The sequence below is a fragment of the Hemitrygon akajei genome, chromosome 15 (assembly GCF_048418815.1).
Source record: "Hemitrygon akajei chromosome 15, sHemAka1.3, whole genome shotgun sequence".
Lineage (NCBI taxonomy): Eukaryota > Metazoa > Chordata > Chondrichthyes > Myliobatiformes > Dasyatidae > Hemitrygon > Hemitrygon akajei.
The window spans coordinates 66,237,581-66,259,736 of NC_133138.1; the positions used below are offsets into that span (position 1 = coordinate 66,237,581).

Here is a 22,156-nt window from a genome sequence, read left to right on the forward strand (position 1 = left end):
CTCCATAGCATGGCCCTGCAAGATGCTGGTCCATCAGGTGCATCTACAAGCTCTTTATGCTTTCCAAATAGGGAATTCTAGACTCTTTTCACCTGCTGACTGAGAAGTTTCCTCACCATCCCTTTCATCTCCTGGTTTTCTATCTCTATTAAGAGAAATGTAATATTTCTAATTACTTTGTTTAGACCTCTCCTGATTTTAAAGTTCTTGCGCTCAGTGATCCACATCACTAAAAAGGCCTGGATTCATTGTGCAGCTCTCAGTACCTTAGAGAAAGTTTCTTCCATGATCTGCTGCAGAATGTACTACTTACTTAAGCCCATCACCTGAACTCAGCCAAAGTCTGCCGACAGTAGCTCAACAGAGCCCTTTGCCCTGGGTCAGTCTTTCAAATTGTCCCCAGGTGTAGCCCATCTTCTTGGTGTATCCTTCCTCTTCCAGGGATGAGGTCTTTGGAGCTTCTGTGGGTATTTCTGTAGCACTGGGTTTTAACTCCATGCCCAACCCCATGTCCTCTCTCATTCAGGCTTGGTGAAGTTTCTGTAGTCTGCACAGTGAAGATACTCCCATGGTACCATCAGGGTGAGAACTCCAAGAGCCAGTGAAGAAGTAGCACCTTTTTGCAGGTTGTGTCCACATGGAGAAGTTGGAAGTGGTGATATTCCCAGCCCATGTTCAACCAGGTGGATAAAGTTGTACATTTATGAGGTGGTTCTGAAGAAGCCTTCCTCTGATATACTTTGTAGATGAGAAACACTGCAGGCATGGTGTGCCTGAATATCGACGAAGGTAAATGCAGTCATAATTAAATAGGCTGCTCTGATCTCAGTGGTGTTAAGTATCAAGTGAAAAGTTGAAGCTATGCTCATCCAACAAAAAAAAGCATTGATTGCAATCCCAACACATGCTTTATGAATGTTAAAAAGGCTATGGGAAATCAGGAGTGAGTTAGTTCTTGCACAATATTCAACATCTGACCTATTCTTCACCATAGTTTTTACATAGCTGATCCTTGTGTTTCCAGTTAATGTTGACAGCTCAGCCATGGATGCCACTGAAATTCTTATCACTTCACTGCATAACTTGCTGTAATTTACTTCTGTATTTTGTTGCAAAAGCTATCTGTTATGACTTATTGAAAGAATGAAGTCATGAGTAACTACTTTTGGCAGAATAAATTTATGAATAATTTATCAGTGGGGTAGTGATCACTGCTGTACACTTTGGAAGTTTCTACCGAGAGGGCTATGGATACATAAACACTGAGTATCCCAAGAGACAGGGATTGGAAAAGGATGAAGCAAGGTGCATTTGTGTGTCTCTGAGCATGTGTATGACTATGTGCTGAATATGTGCAGCAGAGTCTGGTCTCCATTCGTCTTAGATCTCTTGCCATTGAACCGGGAATCTGGATTAGTTAGACAGTTTATCAGTGCAATATTGTTTTACATTAACATTAAGTATGCAGTATATAGGAATTGGATGTGGTTAATATCCATGTAAATTAATACAGTGTTGTGATGTAGTAACGTTGTGTGTGAGGATCTCCATGTATTTGGCTGTGCAGTGCCTGGTGTACAACAGCCAGCCTGCATTCAAAGAATTCAAGCATGAACAGCTGTCTCTCCTTACAATACTCATTTTCCATCCCGGGAAGTGGCCAACGTCAAGTTTTGTTGATGTCAATAACACTGAATATGAAGTGGGCAAAAACCGAGTCAGCAAAATCTGACTTTTCCTCATTTACATCCTTCTATCCTTATGCAATTTCGCCTGCTCTGACCTAATACACAACGAGCAATTTTGCACACCTCATATCTCAAAGTGTTTTTGAAAGCTCTGACCTGTAGGAGAATCTGCCCTCTTCTCCTTGCTACCAATGTGAAGGAGGTATGGAAGCCTGAGCACCCACAGCCAATGATTCGGGAACAGCTTCTCCCCCGCCTTGCTATTGGACCTGAATGGTTCACAAACCCAGTAACACCACCTTGTTATTCGACTATTTATTTATTTTTGTATTTTATAGTCTGTCTTTGCATGCTACTGCTGCTGCAGTCTAGATCAGTGATAATACATTTGATTCTGATTCTCGGAGTCTAATATGCCCACGTTATCCAATTTAACCAGCTACAGCACATGCTGGCTGGTTTACAATATGCTTTATGGTAGTGCAGTTGCTTTGTGCTGCTCTGCTCTGAGCAGGAAGTTACATCCAAAATTGCTTCTTGCTCGGTTGAGAGTTAAGCAGCATTATCTGTTTTCACACTAGCTTGTACTCCTTAAATAGAAAGTACCATGGAGGGGCCAGTGTGAGTCCTGATTACACCTCTTACATACGGCTTAACCCCCAAACTGTTCTGTTTAGGATTTGTGTGTATGTAATGAATACAATGGTTAAGCAGGCTTACAATGTCCACAGGCTCCAAAGGGCCCTTGAGCACCCGTATACTGGATTGTGTTAGTGGTGGTATCAAGATGAAGTATTTTGACAATCTCTTTTCACATTGCTCCAAAATCAAGTTCTGATTTGAGATTAGTTAGTCAGTTTAGTTGGTTTGCATTTGCATTAAATATCCAGTATAACTGCACTGGATGAAGCTGCTGTCCACATGAGTCAATAATGTGATTGCTCTTTGTGAAGATCTGTGTATTCCTGGTACATCATGCTTATATTGCACAATTAGCTGCATTGAATTTGAATAGTGAGTGAAGCCAGGTCATATAAAAAATTAAATCATCATAGTTATGTTATGCCTCATTTTGCTAATGTGTGCCTTAAACACTTAACGCTAAACTGCAGTCCATGTAACATCCGGTTTATGCAATAGAGAAGTAATTCTATTTTTCATTAAATGTTTTTAAATATGGAACAAGAAACAAAATTCATGTCTGACATTTGTTCAGGTACAGGGGTTGTATGTATCAATTTTCTTCAAATGGAAACAGGTGTATATTTTAATTTAAATATTATGTTTAAACATAGTGTAGAAATGTGGTGGAATGCTAGGAAAGATTTTCAAATGTCTCCAGTAATGTGGTGAAATCAGGAGGGATAATGTCTGAATTGATGCTGGTTATGGTATGTTTGTTTCTTTGTGTTTTCCTTTGGTTCTTTTTGTAGGTTCCTTGAGGTTGTCATAGCCTGGGGTGGTAGTGGGGATAAACTCCCATTATCGACTGAGTGCTCCCAATGGCGTGCACTTCAAATCACCTCTGACAACCAGCACCTGGCCTTCGTATTTCTACCGACAGGAGAAGGGAGCAAGGCAGGTTACTGGTCCCTTCAGACCAGTCACTTCAGGTGGATGGGGCTTGTCAGCCGTGGTTGGCAGCTCATAGGCATGAAGGAAAACTCTGATCTCAAACCTCCGCTGCCTTCCAGCTATACCCACACTTCGGGAGTAAACCCCGAGGAACAATCTGGAGCTGGAGTTCCTAGGGCACTCCTACATTGAGTTCAACGTTGACTGACAGCTCCTGCGACTTCGCTGGTGTAAAAGAAATGTATTGGTCTCTGCGGTTCATTTGGGTTCATCGGCTGCGTGGAGAGGAGGAGCTTGCTGCATGGGCAACAGCTTGCTCTTCACTTCGTTCTACCCTGGCTTGTGTATCACATAGACAACGATGACACAATATCAATGGTTAACACCAACCAACAGACAGCCTCCTCACTATGGTGTGTGAGATATTCTAATCTGCTTCAAGCCAACAGTTTAAAAATTATAAGTCAATATGTAAAGCCAATTGATTCCAAGAGTCCATTTGGCCCAGCATATCTGCACTGACCCATGAAAGAGCAATCCAATTAGTCTCACTCCCCTGCCCTCTACCCATTGGCCCCAAAATGCTTTCAGGTACAAATTAATGCTAAAATTTAATCTGCTTCCACTCTTACTTCTGGCAGTGTATTCTGGACAAAACATTTCTCATGTTAGTTTGGTTCTTCTAGTAGAGTCATAGAGTTGTACAAAGGCCCTGAAGCTCCGTCATGTCTATGCTGGCTACCAAAGATATATATAACCCCATAGGTCTGCCAACACTCAGTTCACAGCTTTCTATGCCATTTTAATCATCTTCAATCTACATTGTGGAGTGTAGTGGTTATCACAATGCTTTACAGTACCAATGACTCGGGTTCATTTCTGCAGGCTGTCTGTAAGAAGTTGGTAGGTTCTCCCCGTGACCACGACTGCTCCAGTTTCCTCCCACGGTCTAAAGACATACTGGTTGTAGGTTAATTGTCTCGTGATTAGGATAAGGTTAATTGTGGGGTTGCTGGGCGGCACGATTCGATTCGACCCTATTCCGTGCTGTATCTCAATAAATAAATAAAACGGATCTCTAGTTCTCCCCTTTGAAATTGACAGTCCCTTTCTATATCCTTAATCATTGCTAATATCTGTATTCGAACTCTTCATAGCTTTCTCTGAATTGTCCCAATCTACCCACACTTCTAAAGTACTTGACCCTGAATCATTCCGCAGCTCGCTGCTGCATTCTCTCTAAGTCTGAAGCCTCTAATTCTTTCCTAAACTACTGGACTTAGAATTGAACACCATATTCCAATTGTCACCAAACTGATGTTTAATAAAGATTCGCTTAATTATTTCTGCCAGAATCCATTTCCTTACGAACTTCAATTTTTATCTGTAACAGTTTTGTATTTTGTTTTATTTTTGGTAAACCCAGTCTGTTATCCACCGCTGCCGACTTTGGATTCGAATTACTCTATCGCAATCAGAACTTCTTCAACACCCCTGCCAAACTAAAGATTATGGTCTAGAAAATACAATTCATTGGCATTATTTTTTCTTTGAATCTTTTCATGCATATCATTTTATTCAATACTGTTTTCGGCCACGGTGCTTCTGTTTTTTTTTTCTGCAAGAGGATGCTACTTCGGCAGATTTTCCACTAAATCTCATTTCAGAACTGTTCATTTAATAACATTGACAGCTTTCATAGTGCGCCCGACGATCCCTTGTGAAGTCCAGGTGCATTCAGCAGCTCAGCTGCGATGTCCCCCTTCCCCCCCTTGGGTTTACTGTGGCACCAATGCAGCAGTGTTGAAGCGGGTACCGACAAATCGCCGTGTTTTCGTTGAAACTAGTTCAGTGAAGTAATTTCACTTTAAATTGTGCGTCCTTTTCATCCCGGGATCCGTATTTGGTTACAGATGCAGAACTATACATAAAATATTTCAACAAGGTAGAATTCAGAAGCATTTTATAATATTTAGCGGAATGCCTTGCCATTATCCAGACTCAGTAGCATCAAAACATAATCTACAATCCTTTCATAAGAGGAAATCATCAGAAAGTGTACCTACCGCGGTAGGCTCCGACAGTGTTAATTTTGGTAGAAGACGTTTTCATTGATACAAGAACTTAAACACTGTCTCAAGACCAGCGATCTTGTACCTTATAGAGACCCGTGAAGACGTCACTGTTCGAAAAAACTAGTTACCACGTTGGCCGGATACCGATACCGATGGTTGCGGGTAGTGTGTGTGTGTGTGTGTGTGTGTGTGTGTGTGTGTGTGTGTGTGTGTGTGTGTGTGTGTGTGTGTGTGTGTGTGTGTGTGTGTGTGTGTGTGTGTGTGTGTGTAAGCATTGCAGTTCCTTACGGATGTGTGGTTTGTTTGCTTCATTGGCCTCTGTAAAGTGCCTCGGCGTCGGCGAGGAAAGGGGTTCAATTAAGACAAATTGCAGGGGAAATTGATTGGAGGATGGAAACTGGCATAGACTTGATGGGCTGAAATGGCTTCCTTCTGTGTTTTAAAGAGACATGGAAAGTTGGAGTTATGTTCTTGTTTATTAAACGGGAGATATCAGATACAGAGTGCAGTCAAGGAATGTAAACAAGATACTAAGTTTCGCTTTGATAACCACTGCCTCTTCTTTAGCTTTGATTTCTGTCTTTCTCTAAAGCGTGCTTACAAACCAAGAGATAGGGTGTTATGCTCACGCGAGGCTGCTTGGTGGAGAAGGTCCCACTGGCATTGATGCTGTAAGCAATGTAACCGCAGCCATGGTCAAAGGAAGTTATCAATGTTTAAATCTATATGTTAGCTATTAAAACACTCGCTAATTGCTATGGGATAGTTCCATTTTAACTGCAGAGTGTGGTCTCGAATAAATCAATTAAAATGAATAAAATTAATCTCAATTCTCAGATGATGCGAAAACCGTTACCTAAGGGGAATAGCAAAGGTGGGCATAGGTACGAGGATATGGAAGATGACCAGGAGGCGAGGTGACTCCAGCACAGCCTGACCACAGGTTGGGCCAAGAGACCCGTCCCTCTGCCCAAACTCGTGAAGTTCCAGGTAACACATTTGCAAAAGCAAGAAATGACCCTCCCTGTTAAAAAGAATAATTGTTTTCATTTCAGATGCTGTAGGACATCTGGGGGAAAATGGGGCCTATAGCTGTCAGAGGAAATCAATGAAAATCTGCTGTTGCTAGAAACCTGCAAGAAGTCAAAACCAGAAACGCTAGCGCCTGAAGAATCAGCGATTCAGGAACAGCTTCGTCTCCTCTGCCATCCGATTTCTGAATGAACGTTGAACCCACGAACACTACCTCAATATTTTTAAATTTTTACTTTTATTGTTTATTTTATACTACTTATTTAACTATATATATATTATATATAGTATAAAATAAAAAATATAAAGTGGTATTATATGTATTCACACACACACACACACACACACACACACACACACACACACACACACACACACACACACACACACACACACACACACACACACACACACACACACACACACACACACACACACACACACACACACACACAGTAATTCACGGGTTTCCCTCTATTAATATACACTGCATTGCACTGCTGACGCAAACACAATAAATTTCACGATATATACCGGTGATATCAAACCTGATTCTGAAACGCCCATCAGATCAGGCAGCATAATTGAAAGGATTAACAGCCTTAACTTTTCAGATGGAAGATTCAACTAAGGATTTTAGGCTTACGCATTAACTTCCCACAGATGAAGAGATTTCCATCTGAAACACGAACTTTGTTTCTCTTTCTACAGGAGCTGCCTGGCCTGGAGAGTGTGTGTTCCAGTGCTTTCTGTTTTTACGGTACGCGACTGGTGGGTTCAGACTGGCAGCTGCAGTTTTAACGTTGTCGGTCTCAAATCTTGCAGATTTCTTGATAAATCTTCGGTCCCTGCGTCATCGTTTATAAGCGCACTCTTTCTCTCTGTTATGTGCTCTTGCTTTTCCATATTTTCCAGTCCTCCCACCCCCATTCACCCGAGCAGCACAGTTCACCCTATAACATAAACCAATGAAACGCCGGATTCCAATATTTCATTTCCGATATAAATTGTTTTGTGTTAGTAATGCTGTTAGTTTACTTCAAACAGAAAACATTCAAAACCACCAAAACTGAATATATTTACGTTCGGAACCCACACTCATTAAAGCCAATGAAAGGATTTAATGATGTAATGTCACCCAGGAAGCCAGCGGCTACATATGGAGTGTGACAGTTCACAGAATATTTCTGAGTGGCTTTCGTGGGTGAAAATCTGCTATAAAGTTAATACTTTTGTGGATATTTTAAAATGTAGTGTATATAAATAAGCTCGAAACGAGGAAATAGAATATTGAAAATCGCTGGTTGTAGCGTGAATTTCCTATTCTGTAAACAGTGGGAAATATGGCAAGGCCGTTAAAATTATGTCAAATTAAGTGTTTCTTTTCTAGCTTGTTAAACTTAGAATTTGATGTCCCGATGAATTTACACACAACGCACAAAATTAAAAAGGGAAACGTCTCCTGTAAACCGGATGAATTTTCCCAGCAAACTTTGCGGAGAAGATCTAACAGAGTCAGCTTGAAGGCTGGACATCTTATTCTAGTGTGAGTTTGCCAGTTAAAGGCATTGATTTCATTTCAAGGCAATTAATACCAAAACAATAAATGAAACGCATTAGTGTCCTCGCGAAATAGACATATAAGAAGAACTGACCACAATCTCGATTGCACACATTTACTGTAGGAACAGTAGTGATTTATACTTGCATTTACAATTTGATCATCATCTTTGGAGATTCCGATCAACATTTTAGCAATTTTGTCGCCGCTAATTTTATATAACGTTGTGGAAAGGGTAAACCAATGGACAGAAGATGGCAACATTAGTGCATGACTTTGAAGTTTTCTTTGCTAGCTGATATACAGCTAGTCAACTCTGAATTCAGGATTGCGAATGCTGTACAAAGTGGTTTCATTAATAATATTTAAAAATCTTTAAACCTAAATGAACCAATCACACTTTAGCACATTTACACTGGACTACGGAAGACAGAATCAAATACAAAAACAAGGTTTCAAATATGAATTTCAAAGATTGTATGGATTACGATAGGGCTGCCCTTCTTATATACAACGGTATTCACTTAACAACAATCCGCTATGTTGCCTTCACTCATGCCTTACGCTGCATTCGATGCAGACAGGGACAATATGCCGTCAGATGCACTTCATACAATAACATGTTAACGATTAAATAAGGGCACACTTTCATTCACTGAAATGGAATACTGCAAAATAAAAGTTCGGAAGAAGTTGGGACTAAAATATCCTTTCTTCCTTGTCCGAAGTACCGAGAGGTTACATGCTATGTTGGTAAGTTATCCATTCACCGATTTCGACGTGGGAAACGGCTGTCGGTCGAAGAATGAATGACCTGTGCAACCAGCCAGGGGAACACGAAATCCGTGCTACGCCATGTCCATATGGGCACTACCAGGCTCTGATCCCATGCAAGGTGGAAACTCCAGTATTCTGATGGATCTGAGTCTGCATGGCATTGCTCAAGTCATTGACTGTGAAATTCATATTCATAAAGCTGCCAGCCGCTGTAGACGGGGGCACGGCCTGTACGCTGGGATAGTTACAGCTGTAGTTCGCGGGAGCAGCTGCACTACTATAGTTGGTATAGTTTGCGTAAGTGCCATAAGCGTAAGGGCTGATATTCATGTTATACGGCGAGTTATAAGGCGAGGACTCTCCTAGGCACGGCTTCCCATCCCTGACCAGCACTGGCACGGCGATTCTCCTCGGAGGCGGGAGCCCCACCATTTCCAGAGATTTGTCTTGGCGCTGCCTTTTACACTTGTACCTGCGATTTTGGAACCAGATTTTTACCTGGGTGGACGTGAGCTTCAGTATGTTTGCTAAATGGTCCCTCTCGGGCGCGGAGAGATATTTCTGCTGTTTGAACCGCCTCTCCAACTCGTAGACCTGCGCCTGAGAGAAGAGGACGCGTGGTTTTCTTCTTCGTCGCCTGGGCCGCTCGGCTTCGTCCGGTTTTATCTCCTCTTTCTCCAAGTTAACTTCCATCATCCGGCAATCTAAACGGGAAAGCAGTGCCGTTAGTAATAACTCAATATTACGTTCCGCTTGCTAAAACCTTTTCATTCAGAAGATCACCTTTCCCAAGGAGTTCACAACCTCGAATAATATCGACTGACCGAATCGGTGCAAAATCTGATTTCGCCGTGAGTGTAAGGGGCAATCTACACGATCAACAACATTTAATAAATAATTCTCCATGTATCAAACTTCATTGCAATACCAGGCGGGCCCAGGGATTCCATACATACATACAACATGTTATCTCGAGTCTTCAGCTCTCCGGTGAAGGCTGCACAGGGATTTGCCGCCGTTTGTTTATTGCAAGTTATCTTATTGAAGCATTCGATTATTTTCGGCTTCAATACATTCAAACACTGCTAATGTCAAAATACATTCAGGACGCCAATATCAAACGGTTCGTTATTGGAGATAGATCAGAGAACTCCTGTCAAGGTAAAGACCGACGCGTTGAAAAATCGCAGGAAACGGGAGATTACCGCCTTCTGAGCTTTCCTGATTTTTTGCCAATATTGTTCTGTGCCCATAAGCCTCGAGATCATAGTTCATTCACAAAAATCGTTGGCATTCACAGGTAATAAGTTTCGGAACACGGTAAGGAGCGAGTAAGTTTTAAATTAAGTTTTGTGAAATACAGCATTTCACATGGTGTGATATGCAGTGCCTTGGAAAAAGCGTGTAAAGTATTAACTTGCCGCTGGAAAGTTAAATTTTAAAGTGAACTCTTCATTTGTAACTGGAACACTTTTATCGGCATCCAAGTTTAAAATATTTCCGTGACTGAATAGGCTACCAAAGAGAGTACAATAATAATTTTTGTATTAAAATTCAATTTACTTAAACTGAAAATGAACGTGAAAACGGGACTATAAAGCAGCTGCGACAAGGAATTTGGAATCCAAATATTTAGGTCGAATACAACAATGTTTACTCTTATATTAAAAAAAAATGTCTGAAACATTCGAGAGCAGTGGAAAGGCCAAAACAAATGGAATGTGAAATTGTTGCCCAGAGTTGTGGGTTAGCAAGAGATCAGGGCGGCCGGCGATCAGTCTTGTTTAAAAGAGAACAATTTGCCAGTGTCTTTCGCAGGGTTTTGAAAACGGGAAGTAATGAACAGTAGAAATGAACGCAATAAAACACTCTGAAATAATTAAAGTCGCCAATGCACAATTTGTTTAAGTTTTTCAGTTCAGCTGAAATTAGTAAATCATTTTAAAATAGTCATACAGTTTATATATATACGAAGGGATCGTTACAGTGAATAACGATGTATTTAAACGACGAAGTCATTTCCAAATAGTGCATGTACATAGAGTATTAGTGCACAGAAACTTGAATTGCCAGAACTCCAAGAATAAGTGTATCCACACTTCTGAAAACAATGAAACATATATTCCGTTGCTGTAAATTATCTTTTTTTTCTTATTTATCTAATATATATATATATATACTTAAATTTATATATTATAGTCTTGGCTTATTTTTATTCAGTCATCGATCTAGTCCATATTAACGGAACATATAGATTCATGACCATCACACCAAAATATAACTGCACGTTAATATTGCAAATGGAATAAAACGTGTTCAGATGTTTTTGGGTTTCCTTTCTTACCCTTATCATTTTTTTCTGTCGGTCCGTTGCTTGACTTCGCTTCACCGTTGTTGATTTCCAAATAATTATTTACGTACGAAGTGCTCGAGTAGTTGGGGTTGTTTTTGCAGGAATTTATTTTAGGCATTGGCTCGTTGTACGCAGTCAGGGTTGGGGTTTCGCTGTAGAGTTGCTGTTTGGTCCGCTCTAGCATGCATGAAGCAGGGGAGGGAGGCGAGTCCAACCCTGCCGAGACACCCAGTGAGGCCATGTCAGGATGGTGCTGAAGATTTAAAATGTCCCTCACTGAGAAAGGAGTCGAGGTCGCTGCACCGGCAAACATACTGAGCGCCAGCTTTTGCATCCAAGGAGATCTCAAAATGCGATACCTTGGAAAGGTTAGAGGAATATATATATTTGGTCATCGGAATAAACAAAAACACTATTAATAATAGCCGTTCTATTTAGTGATTCCCCGGCGCACCGTTCATCTCTGCCGCTGTTTGACTAAAATAACTATTTGAGGGATGTGCTGTCTGACATCAGTTCTGGGTAGGTTGCAGGGGGCGGGGCGCTATCCGCTCTCTGAAGCCAGCCTGCTACATGAACGTTTATTGGTCTACACTTGTGTTCGCTGATGCTGAGCCGTCCTGCTAATATACCAAATATAGCCGAAGACGAAAGCTATTTTCATACCAACAGTTCCTCTAAAATGCTACGAACATTAAACGGCTTTTACTTCATAACAAGTCTGTTAGAATAGACAACTAAAATACAGGGAAATCGTTTTTATTTACAATAGGGAAGTCATGTAAAATCTCATTAAGTAACATATAAAATGAAACTGATATTTACAGAAGATGGTGAGTCTGTTGTAGTCTCCCAACAGGATCACATACACATTGGGTGTCGGGGGACGGATGGAAATGAGTGACTGTGGATCTGTGTATCTGTCTGTCTTTTGAAGGTAATGTTGTGATTGTTGGTATCTGGTCACATGTACTACTGATTGTGAGTTTCTCTCTCTCTCTCTCTCTCTCTCTCTCTCTCTCTCTCTCTCTCTCTCTCTCTCTCTGTCTCTCTCTCTCTCTCTCTCTCTCACACACACACACACACACACACACTTTCTCTCTCTATTTCTCTCTCACTCACTCTCTCTCTCACTCACTCACTTTCTCTCTCTATCTCACTCACTCTCTCTGTCTGTCTGTCTCTCACTCTCTCTGTGTGTTTTCATACCTTGACCTTCTTCCATTTAACTGGTGACTTAAACTTGGAGAACAGATTCATTTTGAACTAACCTTACATTTTACGCAATTTCCCAGTTACTTGCCTTTTTATTAAAATTAGAAGTTCAAGGTTCACTGTTCAAGGTAAATCTATTATCTACATACATATATGTCAATATATAAAACCCTGTGATTCGTTTTCAAGAAGAAAAAACAATAAAATCGACCGCACACAACAGGACAAACAATCAATGTGCAAAAGGCAAAACAAACCTCTGTAAATACAAAATAATAATAATAATAATTATGATGATGATGATGATGATGATGATTATGATGATCAGTAAGTGAGAAATACCAGAAATATGTTGGGCTAAAAGGGGAAATTGAGCGACTTTGGAACATGAACAAGGTATAAATGTCTCGACAGTAATATCTCCAACTGGTGTCATCCCAAAGTCACTACACAATGGCATTAAACAATTAGGGCTACACAGTTATACCTATGTAAATCTTCAGAAAGCCACAATACTAAACACCACTAGAATAGTCCGAACGTTCCTATGAATTAACAAATGAAAGTGCTTGGCTATGCCCGTGCCTCAGGTTTTACCGGCTTGAGCTGAGAAAAAGTAAATAATAATAATAATAATAATAATAAATAAGGAATAAATATCGAGAACAAGAGTTTTTGAAAGTGCGTCCACAGGTTGTGGGAATAGTTTTGTGATGGGGCGAGTGAAGTTATCCGCTCTGATTCACGAGCCTGATGCTTGAGAGGGAATAAGTGTTCCTGAAACCGGTGGTGTGAGTCCTGAGGCTCCTGTACCTTCTTCCCGATGGCAGCAGCGAGAAGAGGCATGACCTGGTGGTCGGATAGTGGATGTCGCTTTCCTACGATAGCGTCTGCGGTCCCCTCGTCGTCGTTTTCTTGTATTTACATTCCGGACTTTAATCCTTATCTCCGGTTTTTATTAGAATTACTTGGGAATAATTAGGTTGAATAAATGAAGAAGTTTGCAAACTCTTGAAAGCTGGTGAAATACAGCTCTGGGAGGAATGCGGATTGGTTTTTTAAAAAATAAAGTCTGATCAATTGCAGATTAGATTAATTTATTGTCATATACATAAAGTACAATGAAATTCCTTATTCACATGTAGGTCACAAAGTAAACACTATACACTGAATACAACCACAAGCACAAAACAATAGCAGAATTGAACAGAGAATATGTAATTGAGAAATGTCATGTACTGTTAAATACTAAGATTTTGTAACGATCAATTCTTGAATACAGTCGTATAACATCGTGAGTTATGTAATATACAACGCTGTAGCTAGAGTTTGGAATCTGCGTTTCCCCTCAACTTAATCTTTTTTGAAGATTGGGAATGCATGTTTGCGTAGTAAAAAAACAATTTAAGTGATCAATTTTAAAGTTAAAACAGTATAGATTGTAATAAATATAGCAACAAGTACAAAACAGCAGTATGGTGCAAAGGAACAGAAAATATGGGTCATGCTATGTTAGAGATTAATATTTTGCAACGATCAGTTCACTTAACGATAAATTAAAACATAATTCAAAGGGAAAGACGGCCTCAGATATGTAAAATAGCTCCCATACCCCTTCCTCAATAAAATACCTAATTAATGTATGCGAGAAGTCGGAATAATTGAACAACTGTGGAGGATCTAAAAGTTTAGCCGAAGTTTGAGACGGAATGCACTTCCAGAAAGACGACATGCTGGGAGCTGAAATCGTGTCCCCGCAATCACTTCAGGCACGTTGATCATTGATAAAGAGTTTGGATAAGTGACGATTCCGAAAATGTAAAGAGGAAGCAGTGGACGGAGTGTTAACAGACAAAAAACAAACACAAGCAGACGGTGTTAGAGTGAACACAATTGTCATCTTGATTTTGCTAGAATGTGTTTATTTAGTGACCCCATTCTAGATTATGAAGATGTACCTGAAATTTTAAAATGCATCAGCTAATGCTCCAAATAAAAGTTTAACTCAGTTAAACTTTTCTTCTTAAGGATGAATTGACAACCATGTACTCGGAATAATGGAGCCATCTCGGCCTTCTAAAGGAACGTTATTACAATGGGAATTACGGCTGGATGAAGGAATGACATGCGACGGGCATTTCAGCACAAGCTCGGGTCTTCTTTGGTCCCTATTAATTTCCTAATATTGAAGTGCTATTTAACATTGGATTAAAAGAACCCCTGGAGTTGGAAAGTTTAAATGCAATTCAGTCAGACTTATGTTAAAATAATTCAAATATATAATAACATCATAGGTGTTCTGATAAAAACCCTTCAGCTAATAGATAATGAATATAATTTTCATTTTCGACACTTTGGAATATTTCAGGTGTGGGGTCTTCAAATCCACAAGTTGAAGAATAACATACGTATGTCCTTCATATTATACAACCGAAATATTTCTTGACCAATCATTTCACGAAGATTTGCAACATCAGCGTAAATGTATGTATTAAAATTGGTAGTCTAATTGAACCGCCGTGTAAAATAAAAAAAAGAAGCACAAGTGTTGGTCAAATGTTCGCCTCATCACTGACATAGGCCCGAAAATAATGATAATTATTTTGATTTCATGCCCATATTCAGTCGAGATGATGCGTTGTAACAGTCCGACTAGATCTGAAGTTATTTCTGGCAGACAAACTTGCGGAAGTTAATTGTTTTCAGCTTTAACCTCGTTCCACCTGTGGCACTTTCTTGCCTGGGTAATGCGTGGTCTGCAGTACATGTCCATTTCGAGGCAATATGATAGAACAAAATAGTGACCTATACTCAGAGCGAGTTCCAGCCTTCGGTAACATAATTTTAAAACTGGGCTGAAAATAAAACAATGAGTTCTTTACTTACTCTTACCAACACTTGACAATGCAAACGGCGCTGCTTCCATGTGTTAAAAACACTTACTTGTGCACCCGACCGAAAATGTCAGGAGCTTAAAAAAAAACCCGCGCTTGTAAGAATAGCTGCCTCCGAGCAGCACAGTGAATTACCATGATATTTAAACAATTGATTTTGATTACAAACCAAGGAACTAATTATTATGGGTGTATCCGCCGTGTGGTCTCTGTTCCCACGTTCTTACTTAACTTTCCCTCCGGAGGCTGACAGATGCTCGCTGTATCTCATTTCAGAACTGTCTTTAGAAGGTTCACTATATAAATTGCCGTTGTTTTAGCTTTTAAGCGCTTAGGCAAAAACAGCGCAAGTATTCAATGTCCGAACCCTAAAGCTGATGTGTAACGATTGTGTAGAAACCCGGCTCTGTAATATCAACAAGGAGATTAAGACTTCTTGGTGCAACACTTACACAGAACCTGTGGCGCGGAAGGGCGGATCATTAAGCTACCGTGCCTTTACGTTGCCATCGCTAGCTATCCCACTGTTAACAGGTCCTAGTTCCCTGCCCACTCCAGGCATCCTTCTCGTTATTGTTTTCTTTTCGCAAAGTACCTTAGAGGAGCAGCTTTGGCTCAGTTAAAATACTCCCACCTCGGGGTTAGAGGTCGTATATTCGCGACCCAGCTTTTTCACTATTCGTTAAGCCGCGGTCGCACCTTACTCTCGCGGAAGTCATGAATACTCCTTCACAGAAGAACTGGGATTTCTCCCCGTGTCTACACCTATCGAATAACACGCAAACAAATAAAAAGGTGGTTATATTTCGCTGCTGCACGCAATCTACCAGTGCGCTTTCTCTATTACACTTTCATTCGTTGAATAAAACCCTTTCAGACATTCTCAAACGAATCAATAAATTGCTTGGAAATAATGCACAATTGATTTTTAATGAAATATTATCTCCAGCTCAGTAACCATTTGTGCTAATGCAATGCATGCATGTTACAAAACCGTTCGGTCGACAAGTTTATATCCAATACCGACACTAATTGATCTGACCATAATTGTATTGAATTGATGCTGCAAGACGGCCCATAATTTATCAAACTTGTTTTTTTACACACTATTTGATTTTCCTTTAAACGGCGCTTTAAGGTCCTAAATTTGTAAGTCACACTTGGACGACGAATCGCTCCTTTCCAGACATAATAGTAGGAAATCATCATTGCGCTCTCTTGTCTGTCAAAACACCTATAACCTATGTCCTGATTCGTGATCGTTATTTCACCGATACATTATCCGCCGAACATCGACACCCCGTCCCCCGCACTCCATGCACCGCCGACTATTTTGTGCGTTATGATTTTGCGCTGCGCTACTCATGGACGGCAATGGGATTATTTCATTTGCAAATATTGTTTGGAAATTTGCAGTGCTGTTCTTGTCTGACAGAATACAGGACCATTCTTACTATTTGCATACTTGTAAAGGTAATATATCGTAGCACAAATCTGGGACTTTAGAACCACATTCAATACTGATGTTAGGCGGCGGTGATAACATTTCGTGAAAAAAAAATGACATTCAGTTAAATCTCAATCTGAACGGTAATGGGCAATCTTCTCGTAATCTTTGCAGAGGGCTCACTTTCTACCGAAAACAGAAAGCTTGTTTATTTTTGGGGGTAAAATTGTGATTTATTTTCCATCCTAGCCGGCATTTATTTATTGGCGTTTGTCTTTTGCAGGCCGAAAATATACTGTCAGCACAGCAATCAAGAGATCGTGGCTATTTCTTAAAGTCACTTAAAAAAAAATCCTTTAAAGTATCCGCCTCTGTGGGAACTTCGAAAGATGTGATAAAAAGTACTACGGCACTCTTCTCTGACTTGTGCTGATTTTGTGTTGGATGAGAGTGGAATGCAGAGCCTTGAGCCTCCTCCTGAGTGAATTACTGTTGCTTCCCCCCTGATATCCTCGTCTGAGCGCCCAGAACCCCTCCCCTCCCCCATGCTCTTGCCTCCAGTTAATCCCACCAGACACGTGGTGAAGCGTGAAAAGGCGGGCAGCGCAATTTAGTTCTAATCTTGGTGATCGCAAAATTGTGCGGAGCACGAGGAAAAGAAAACAACCAAGAAGCTTTTAGGCTGTATATTTAGAAAGCTTCCAGTGGTTTCCACACGAGATTAGCTTCCATCCCGCTCGTTGCCCTTTGAATGTGGTGTACGGACAACTCCACTTAACCATCCCCCACCACTACCACCAGCTTTTTTTTTCAGGACTCTCATTGGCAAGGATTGGGAAATTTCAGCGTACGTGAAAATAATCGCCCATCATCTTTAGGATAACGCTGAGAAATACAGTTTAGTTAAACGTTAGATGCTGTGCATTTGGTTCCAATATTAACAGTATTCATCACACCAATCAGACAACTTCTCTGTTCTGTAGTCGAAGTTGCTATTGCATTCTCCCATTCCAGAGAACAAATAGACAAAAGCTTCTTTACAATTTCCGGATATTTCAAGGAGTGGATGTGCATTATTAATGGTTTCTAATAATACCATATTGAAAAAAAATCACATATATAATGTTTTATCAAAAATGGACTGTTAATTGGCATTGTAATCTGGGGTGTCAGAACAGGATGGCCTTCGTAAATAGTTCCCCCTTGTAAATGTGAACACAGGGACTTGGAGTGGAAACTATTGTCCGAAAAAGTCCAGACTAGTTCGCAGTCAGTACATAAAGAAGATCTCAGTGCACAGGGACCCTTGTCTATTGCTAAAAGTGAGTAGGATTGTAACTGGGGCGCATATTTTGAGTGTGTGCATAATCGACAAGTCTAGGCGTTCAACGCGTGCGCACATTAAATGTCAACATCTCGAAAACTGGCAATAGATCAGAATATATTCCAGAAATTCACTTGAGACCCACCGCATAAAAGCAGCGGGTTATCGCTTATACTTTGAACAAGTGTGAACTGTTTAATAGCAAATGGATAACACCTAATGGGGCAGTAGCAAGCATCATCAGTAGCAAGCATTAAGTCATAAAAACGAATCACAGTAGATACGCGCGATTTAAATGCTATGTTTATGTGTATTTCATCATAATCAGTAGGTTTCGTCACTGGTAAAAGGTCTAAAGCTGCACTCTGTAACAGTGTTTTAAGGTAATAAAATGAATTAAATATTTGTAAATAGGCAGCGTTACCCGGACGGTACATGCTAACGAACAACTCTTACCCAACTCATTTTATCTTAATTTATCGTTTAATAAGATTCTCATAGAATACAAATTACAAACTTATGTAATAATGCTATTACAGCAGCGGCAGTAATGCAAAGAATCATTTATCAGAAGGTGCGAATTTTATATAAATTAGCGGAGAAGTTGAAGAAAGATGGAACTTAGCAGACTATCTTAATTCAGATCGGATGGAGTTCTGCTTTCTATTCATCGCCTGTATCCTTGGACTAGATTGCAGACTGGCAAATAACTCCCAGGAGTTAATAATCGCGGACATTTTTTACTTATGTTGCCATCTGACTGGGTCATAACAAAAGGTGAGGATGAATTTTGCTGGGCGCTGGACTGAAGTAAGTTCGAAATGCTTCCAGCGGTTTCCCCATTACAAAACTCCAAACAGAATTTATCGAATGGTCAATTTGGTGGAAATATAGTGGATTTTATTTCGACTGAAAATACATCATTACTAGTATCTGAAATTATTTCTGCGAAACGAGCGTTTAATTAAAGTATTGGATATGTGGGCCATAATGTTTCTTGTCATTAGCTGGAATGTAGCTCGGACGGAACTCGTATCATAAATCCCCAGATTTTGGACAATTTTCCTTTTAAACAATAACGTGAGAGAAATGCCAATTAACAGCAAAAAGAGTTATTGAGTATTTCTCTGAAGTTTATTCATTAAAACAACACTAATCAATTGAAAGGAGTGTAAAAATAGTGGCACAGTACACGGTCAGTTGAACAAATTCAGTGGACAGATATAATATCTGATAAGATTCTCTTATCACATGGAGTATTGGCATCCGTTTCAATTAACATTCCTCCGTTTAAAATTAATGGTGGTGTCATGATAGCTACTGACAGAGTCCATCAGGTTTCCTGTAATAGCCATGTCCGCGTTGACAGTTTTAGGCAGTTATTGGTGGCTCCCACCTCCGGATTTAAATCATGTCAGTTTTAAGTAGCGCCAAAAAATGACATGACGTGAATGACATCAATGTCTCATAGATTTTAACTCGTTTTCTGTTGCTTTTTGTTTCCTAGTTTACCAACAGTACGACATGAGGGTGTACGTCATAGATAGGCATATTATTGTCGTCAGATGTTGCCTTGAAATTTGTTCAATTCGTTTGCAGCTTGTAATGTTTTAAGATAATCGATCAAATAGATGCCACCCCTTTCTCGCGCGCCATTTTTTACACGTGACGCTTTAAATCCGTGTCTATTTCAATGCTTTCCCTGCGAACGTTTTTTTCCCCTAACAGATTGCGCTGGGCGTTGTTCTCACTCCGGGTTTCAAGCATCCCAGAGCCGCCCGTCAAAATAACAAATTGCCCCCTTGGGTATTTATCTCAAATTGTCAGAATACATTAGAATTTCGATCTTCTAAGAAAAGAATTGAATGCGTTAACTGTTATAAAATGTTTTGAGGCAAAATCTCGATTCAAAATGTTTGGGCATTCCAAACATCAAGGAGGGAGGGGTGGTTATACAGGTGGGTTCTTGAGACAGCAGATTTTTTTTGCATCAAACTAGTATGGATAAAGAAATGTATCAGTAAAAACCTTTAAATGTTCTGCTTAAAAATAATACAAAACGCCAGATTCGTGCACGAGTTCTTAACAACAGTGCATATTGTAAACAGCACGGATTCCAGCTCGAGGGAAGTTAAAAAAAGACTTCAGGGATTGACATTAATTCAAAACAAATGCGCCATTTATATTACCGTTTTCACCATTCGGCCTTTGGCTCCAACCTTCTGTATTGTGTTTATAATGTTCACATATTGGAGCGAGTAGATGCGAGTCCAATGTTTGACCGTGTGATAAATGTAGGTTGGCACTTTCAACAACTGTATCAACAACTGGGTTCCTTTGGAGCAATAATTACTGAGAAAGCAAACAGTCGTTGAAGTGTTATTGTGCTGCTTTTTGTCAAACTGATTGATGCTCTTCCTATTAAATGCGACGGATTTAGTCCATTTCCGGGTCAGTTTCATTATGGCCGCTTCCGAGAGAAATGAATATTGTGATAAAAAAAATCATTGACGAATGAGAACTATCTTCTGGCCTGTTATTAAACCGCTTGTTGCATTCACACACAACATGCAACGAGATTATTTTCTTCGCGGAAGCTCTGTCTAGGAAATTACATCTGTGAATTTAACACCACCGGAATCAACATTAGTGACCTTGATGCGTCTACCCAAGGGATGGGGGAGAAAGGGGAGAGGGGGTGTGGTGGTAAGAAAATTACTTTTGGCAAACGTTACTCCTTTTCGTAAAACAAAGATGCAGGAAGCAGACAATTCTGAGCAAACGCAAGATCCAGAAATGTAGCCCTAAATTTCGGATTAATCCCGAAACTATGCAACTGCTTTTAAACAGTCATGATGCGACTAAATATAATTTTGACAAATTTCCGTGGTAGTTACGCGTGGGTGTACGCCCTCATTTAGGTTTAAAGGTAAAGTTGCGCTCTCTATGTACAGGCCGCACCCTGGCAACTAACGGGTTCCCTGTCGAATTTTCCAGAAGTCAGAAAATAAACAAAAAATACTCAATATTATAGCCATACCTCCACAGAACTGTAATAAATGGCATGAAAAGCAAATAACACTGATACGGAATACTAAAAGTGTGTGAAGAGTCTGTGTGGGGGGTGGGGGGAGGGTGTTGGTTGGAGAACTAGATCTGCCGAGCGCAGGAACGGACATGAGGAACAGACTCTTGAATTTATTAAAATGAAAATTCGCTCGTGTGTGCGGGTTGCCCATAAGTCGGGTGTTTTGCAACCCGGGGAGGCCAATGAGATTGCTCATGAGAAGTAACATATTAAATTATCAGGGAAGTACTGCATACAAGACACAGCACAGTAAATCACTGTAGTGTTCGTTAATCGTTCAGAATACGGATTTGAAGCGCATTTTAACGCAACCAGTTAGTGATAATTTCTATCGGAGAAGCAAATCCACCATTTAAACATGTTTCTAAATACTCTACTAGACTGTAATGAAAAGAGTAACTCCCTGTCCTTTTTTATTTTGACCACTCAATACGATGAAGAAGCATTAAAAGACATCATTAGAAAATTCTATTACATAAGGTCTGGTCGCATAGTTGACTTTTTTTGAACTTCAAAAATTTCGTTTCTTCCCTCGCAGGAGCAGTACTAAAATATTCGCAAAAGGGCAGGTTAAGATAAATGGCTGCTAACCCTCTCTTTGAATGCAGGCAAATAGATCAGTCACATGCTTACTATCAACCAATAACAGTTGTAGAAATGGACAGTAAGGGTTGAAAAGTTCCGGTGGCTACAATTGGTTAATGCAACATCTTAAAAAAAACGACATCCCGCATCGACCAGATCAAAGAGAGATTAATAATTGATTTGGGATTAGATTGACATCAGTGCTCAAATTAAGGTATAACGCAAAGCAAAGCCATCTCAATGCTCATATCACGTTACAGCTTTGAAGTCAACCAGAGGTAAATTTATAATCAATGCTAATGATAAGCTAATTGAAATAAATATGCTTAAGTATATATTTAGGTTTAAAGAACGCTGTTAATTAAATTATCATTTGCTATCTAATGAAGATTATATTGTCAATGGTATGATCAGACAACATTCACCAGTGATATTTACTTGAAAGTAAAGTAAGTTTGGTCGCAATGTGCAAAAATGTGGTTAATTTTTCGAGACGCAGGTGTCATGGGTTTGCGTTTCACCGACAATGTCCCACGTTATCA

General features: G+C 40.0%; 1 protein-coding gene across 2 annotated transcripts; it reads right to left on the reverse strand.

Annotated features, from left to right (window-relative positions):
- Nucleotides 1-8,032: 8,032 nt before the first annotated feature.
- On the reverse strand, nucleotides 8,033-20,208 carry nkx2.5 (NK2 homeobox 5). 2 transcript variants are annotated; one of them, XM_073068012.1, is made up of 3 exons: nucleotides 20,131-20,208; nucleotides 11,053-11,420; nucleotides 8,033-9,412 (listed from the first exon to the last, which is right to left on the reverse strand). In XM_073068012.1, the coding sequence occupies exons 2-3, from the start codon at nucleotides 11,393-11,395 to the stop codon at nucleotides 8,802-8,804; spliced, it is 954 nt and encodes a 317-aa protein (XP_072924113.1). In that variant the 5' UTR covers nucleotides 11,396-11,420; nucleotides 20,131-20,208; the 3' UTR covers nucleotides 8,033-8,801. The 2 variants fall into 2 exon arrangements, with proteins under 2 accessions (XP_072924113.1, XP_072924112.1); XM_073068011.1 differs by lacking the exon at nucleotides 20,131-20,208 and adding an exon at nucleotides 11,887-11,938.
- Nucleotides 20,209-22,156: the final 1,948 nt, after the last annotated feature.

Coding starts and splice junctions, on each gene's coding strand:
- nkx2.5 (XM_073068012.1), bottom strand. CDS start 11,395: ATGCAAAAGCTGGCGCTCAGTATGTTTGCCGGTGCAGCGACCTCGACT. Junction 9,413..11,052: donor GACAGAAAAAAATGATAAGG/GTAAGAAAGGAA, acceptor TTTCCCGTTTAG/ATTGCCGGATGATGGAAGTT.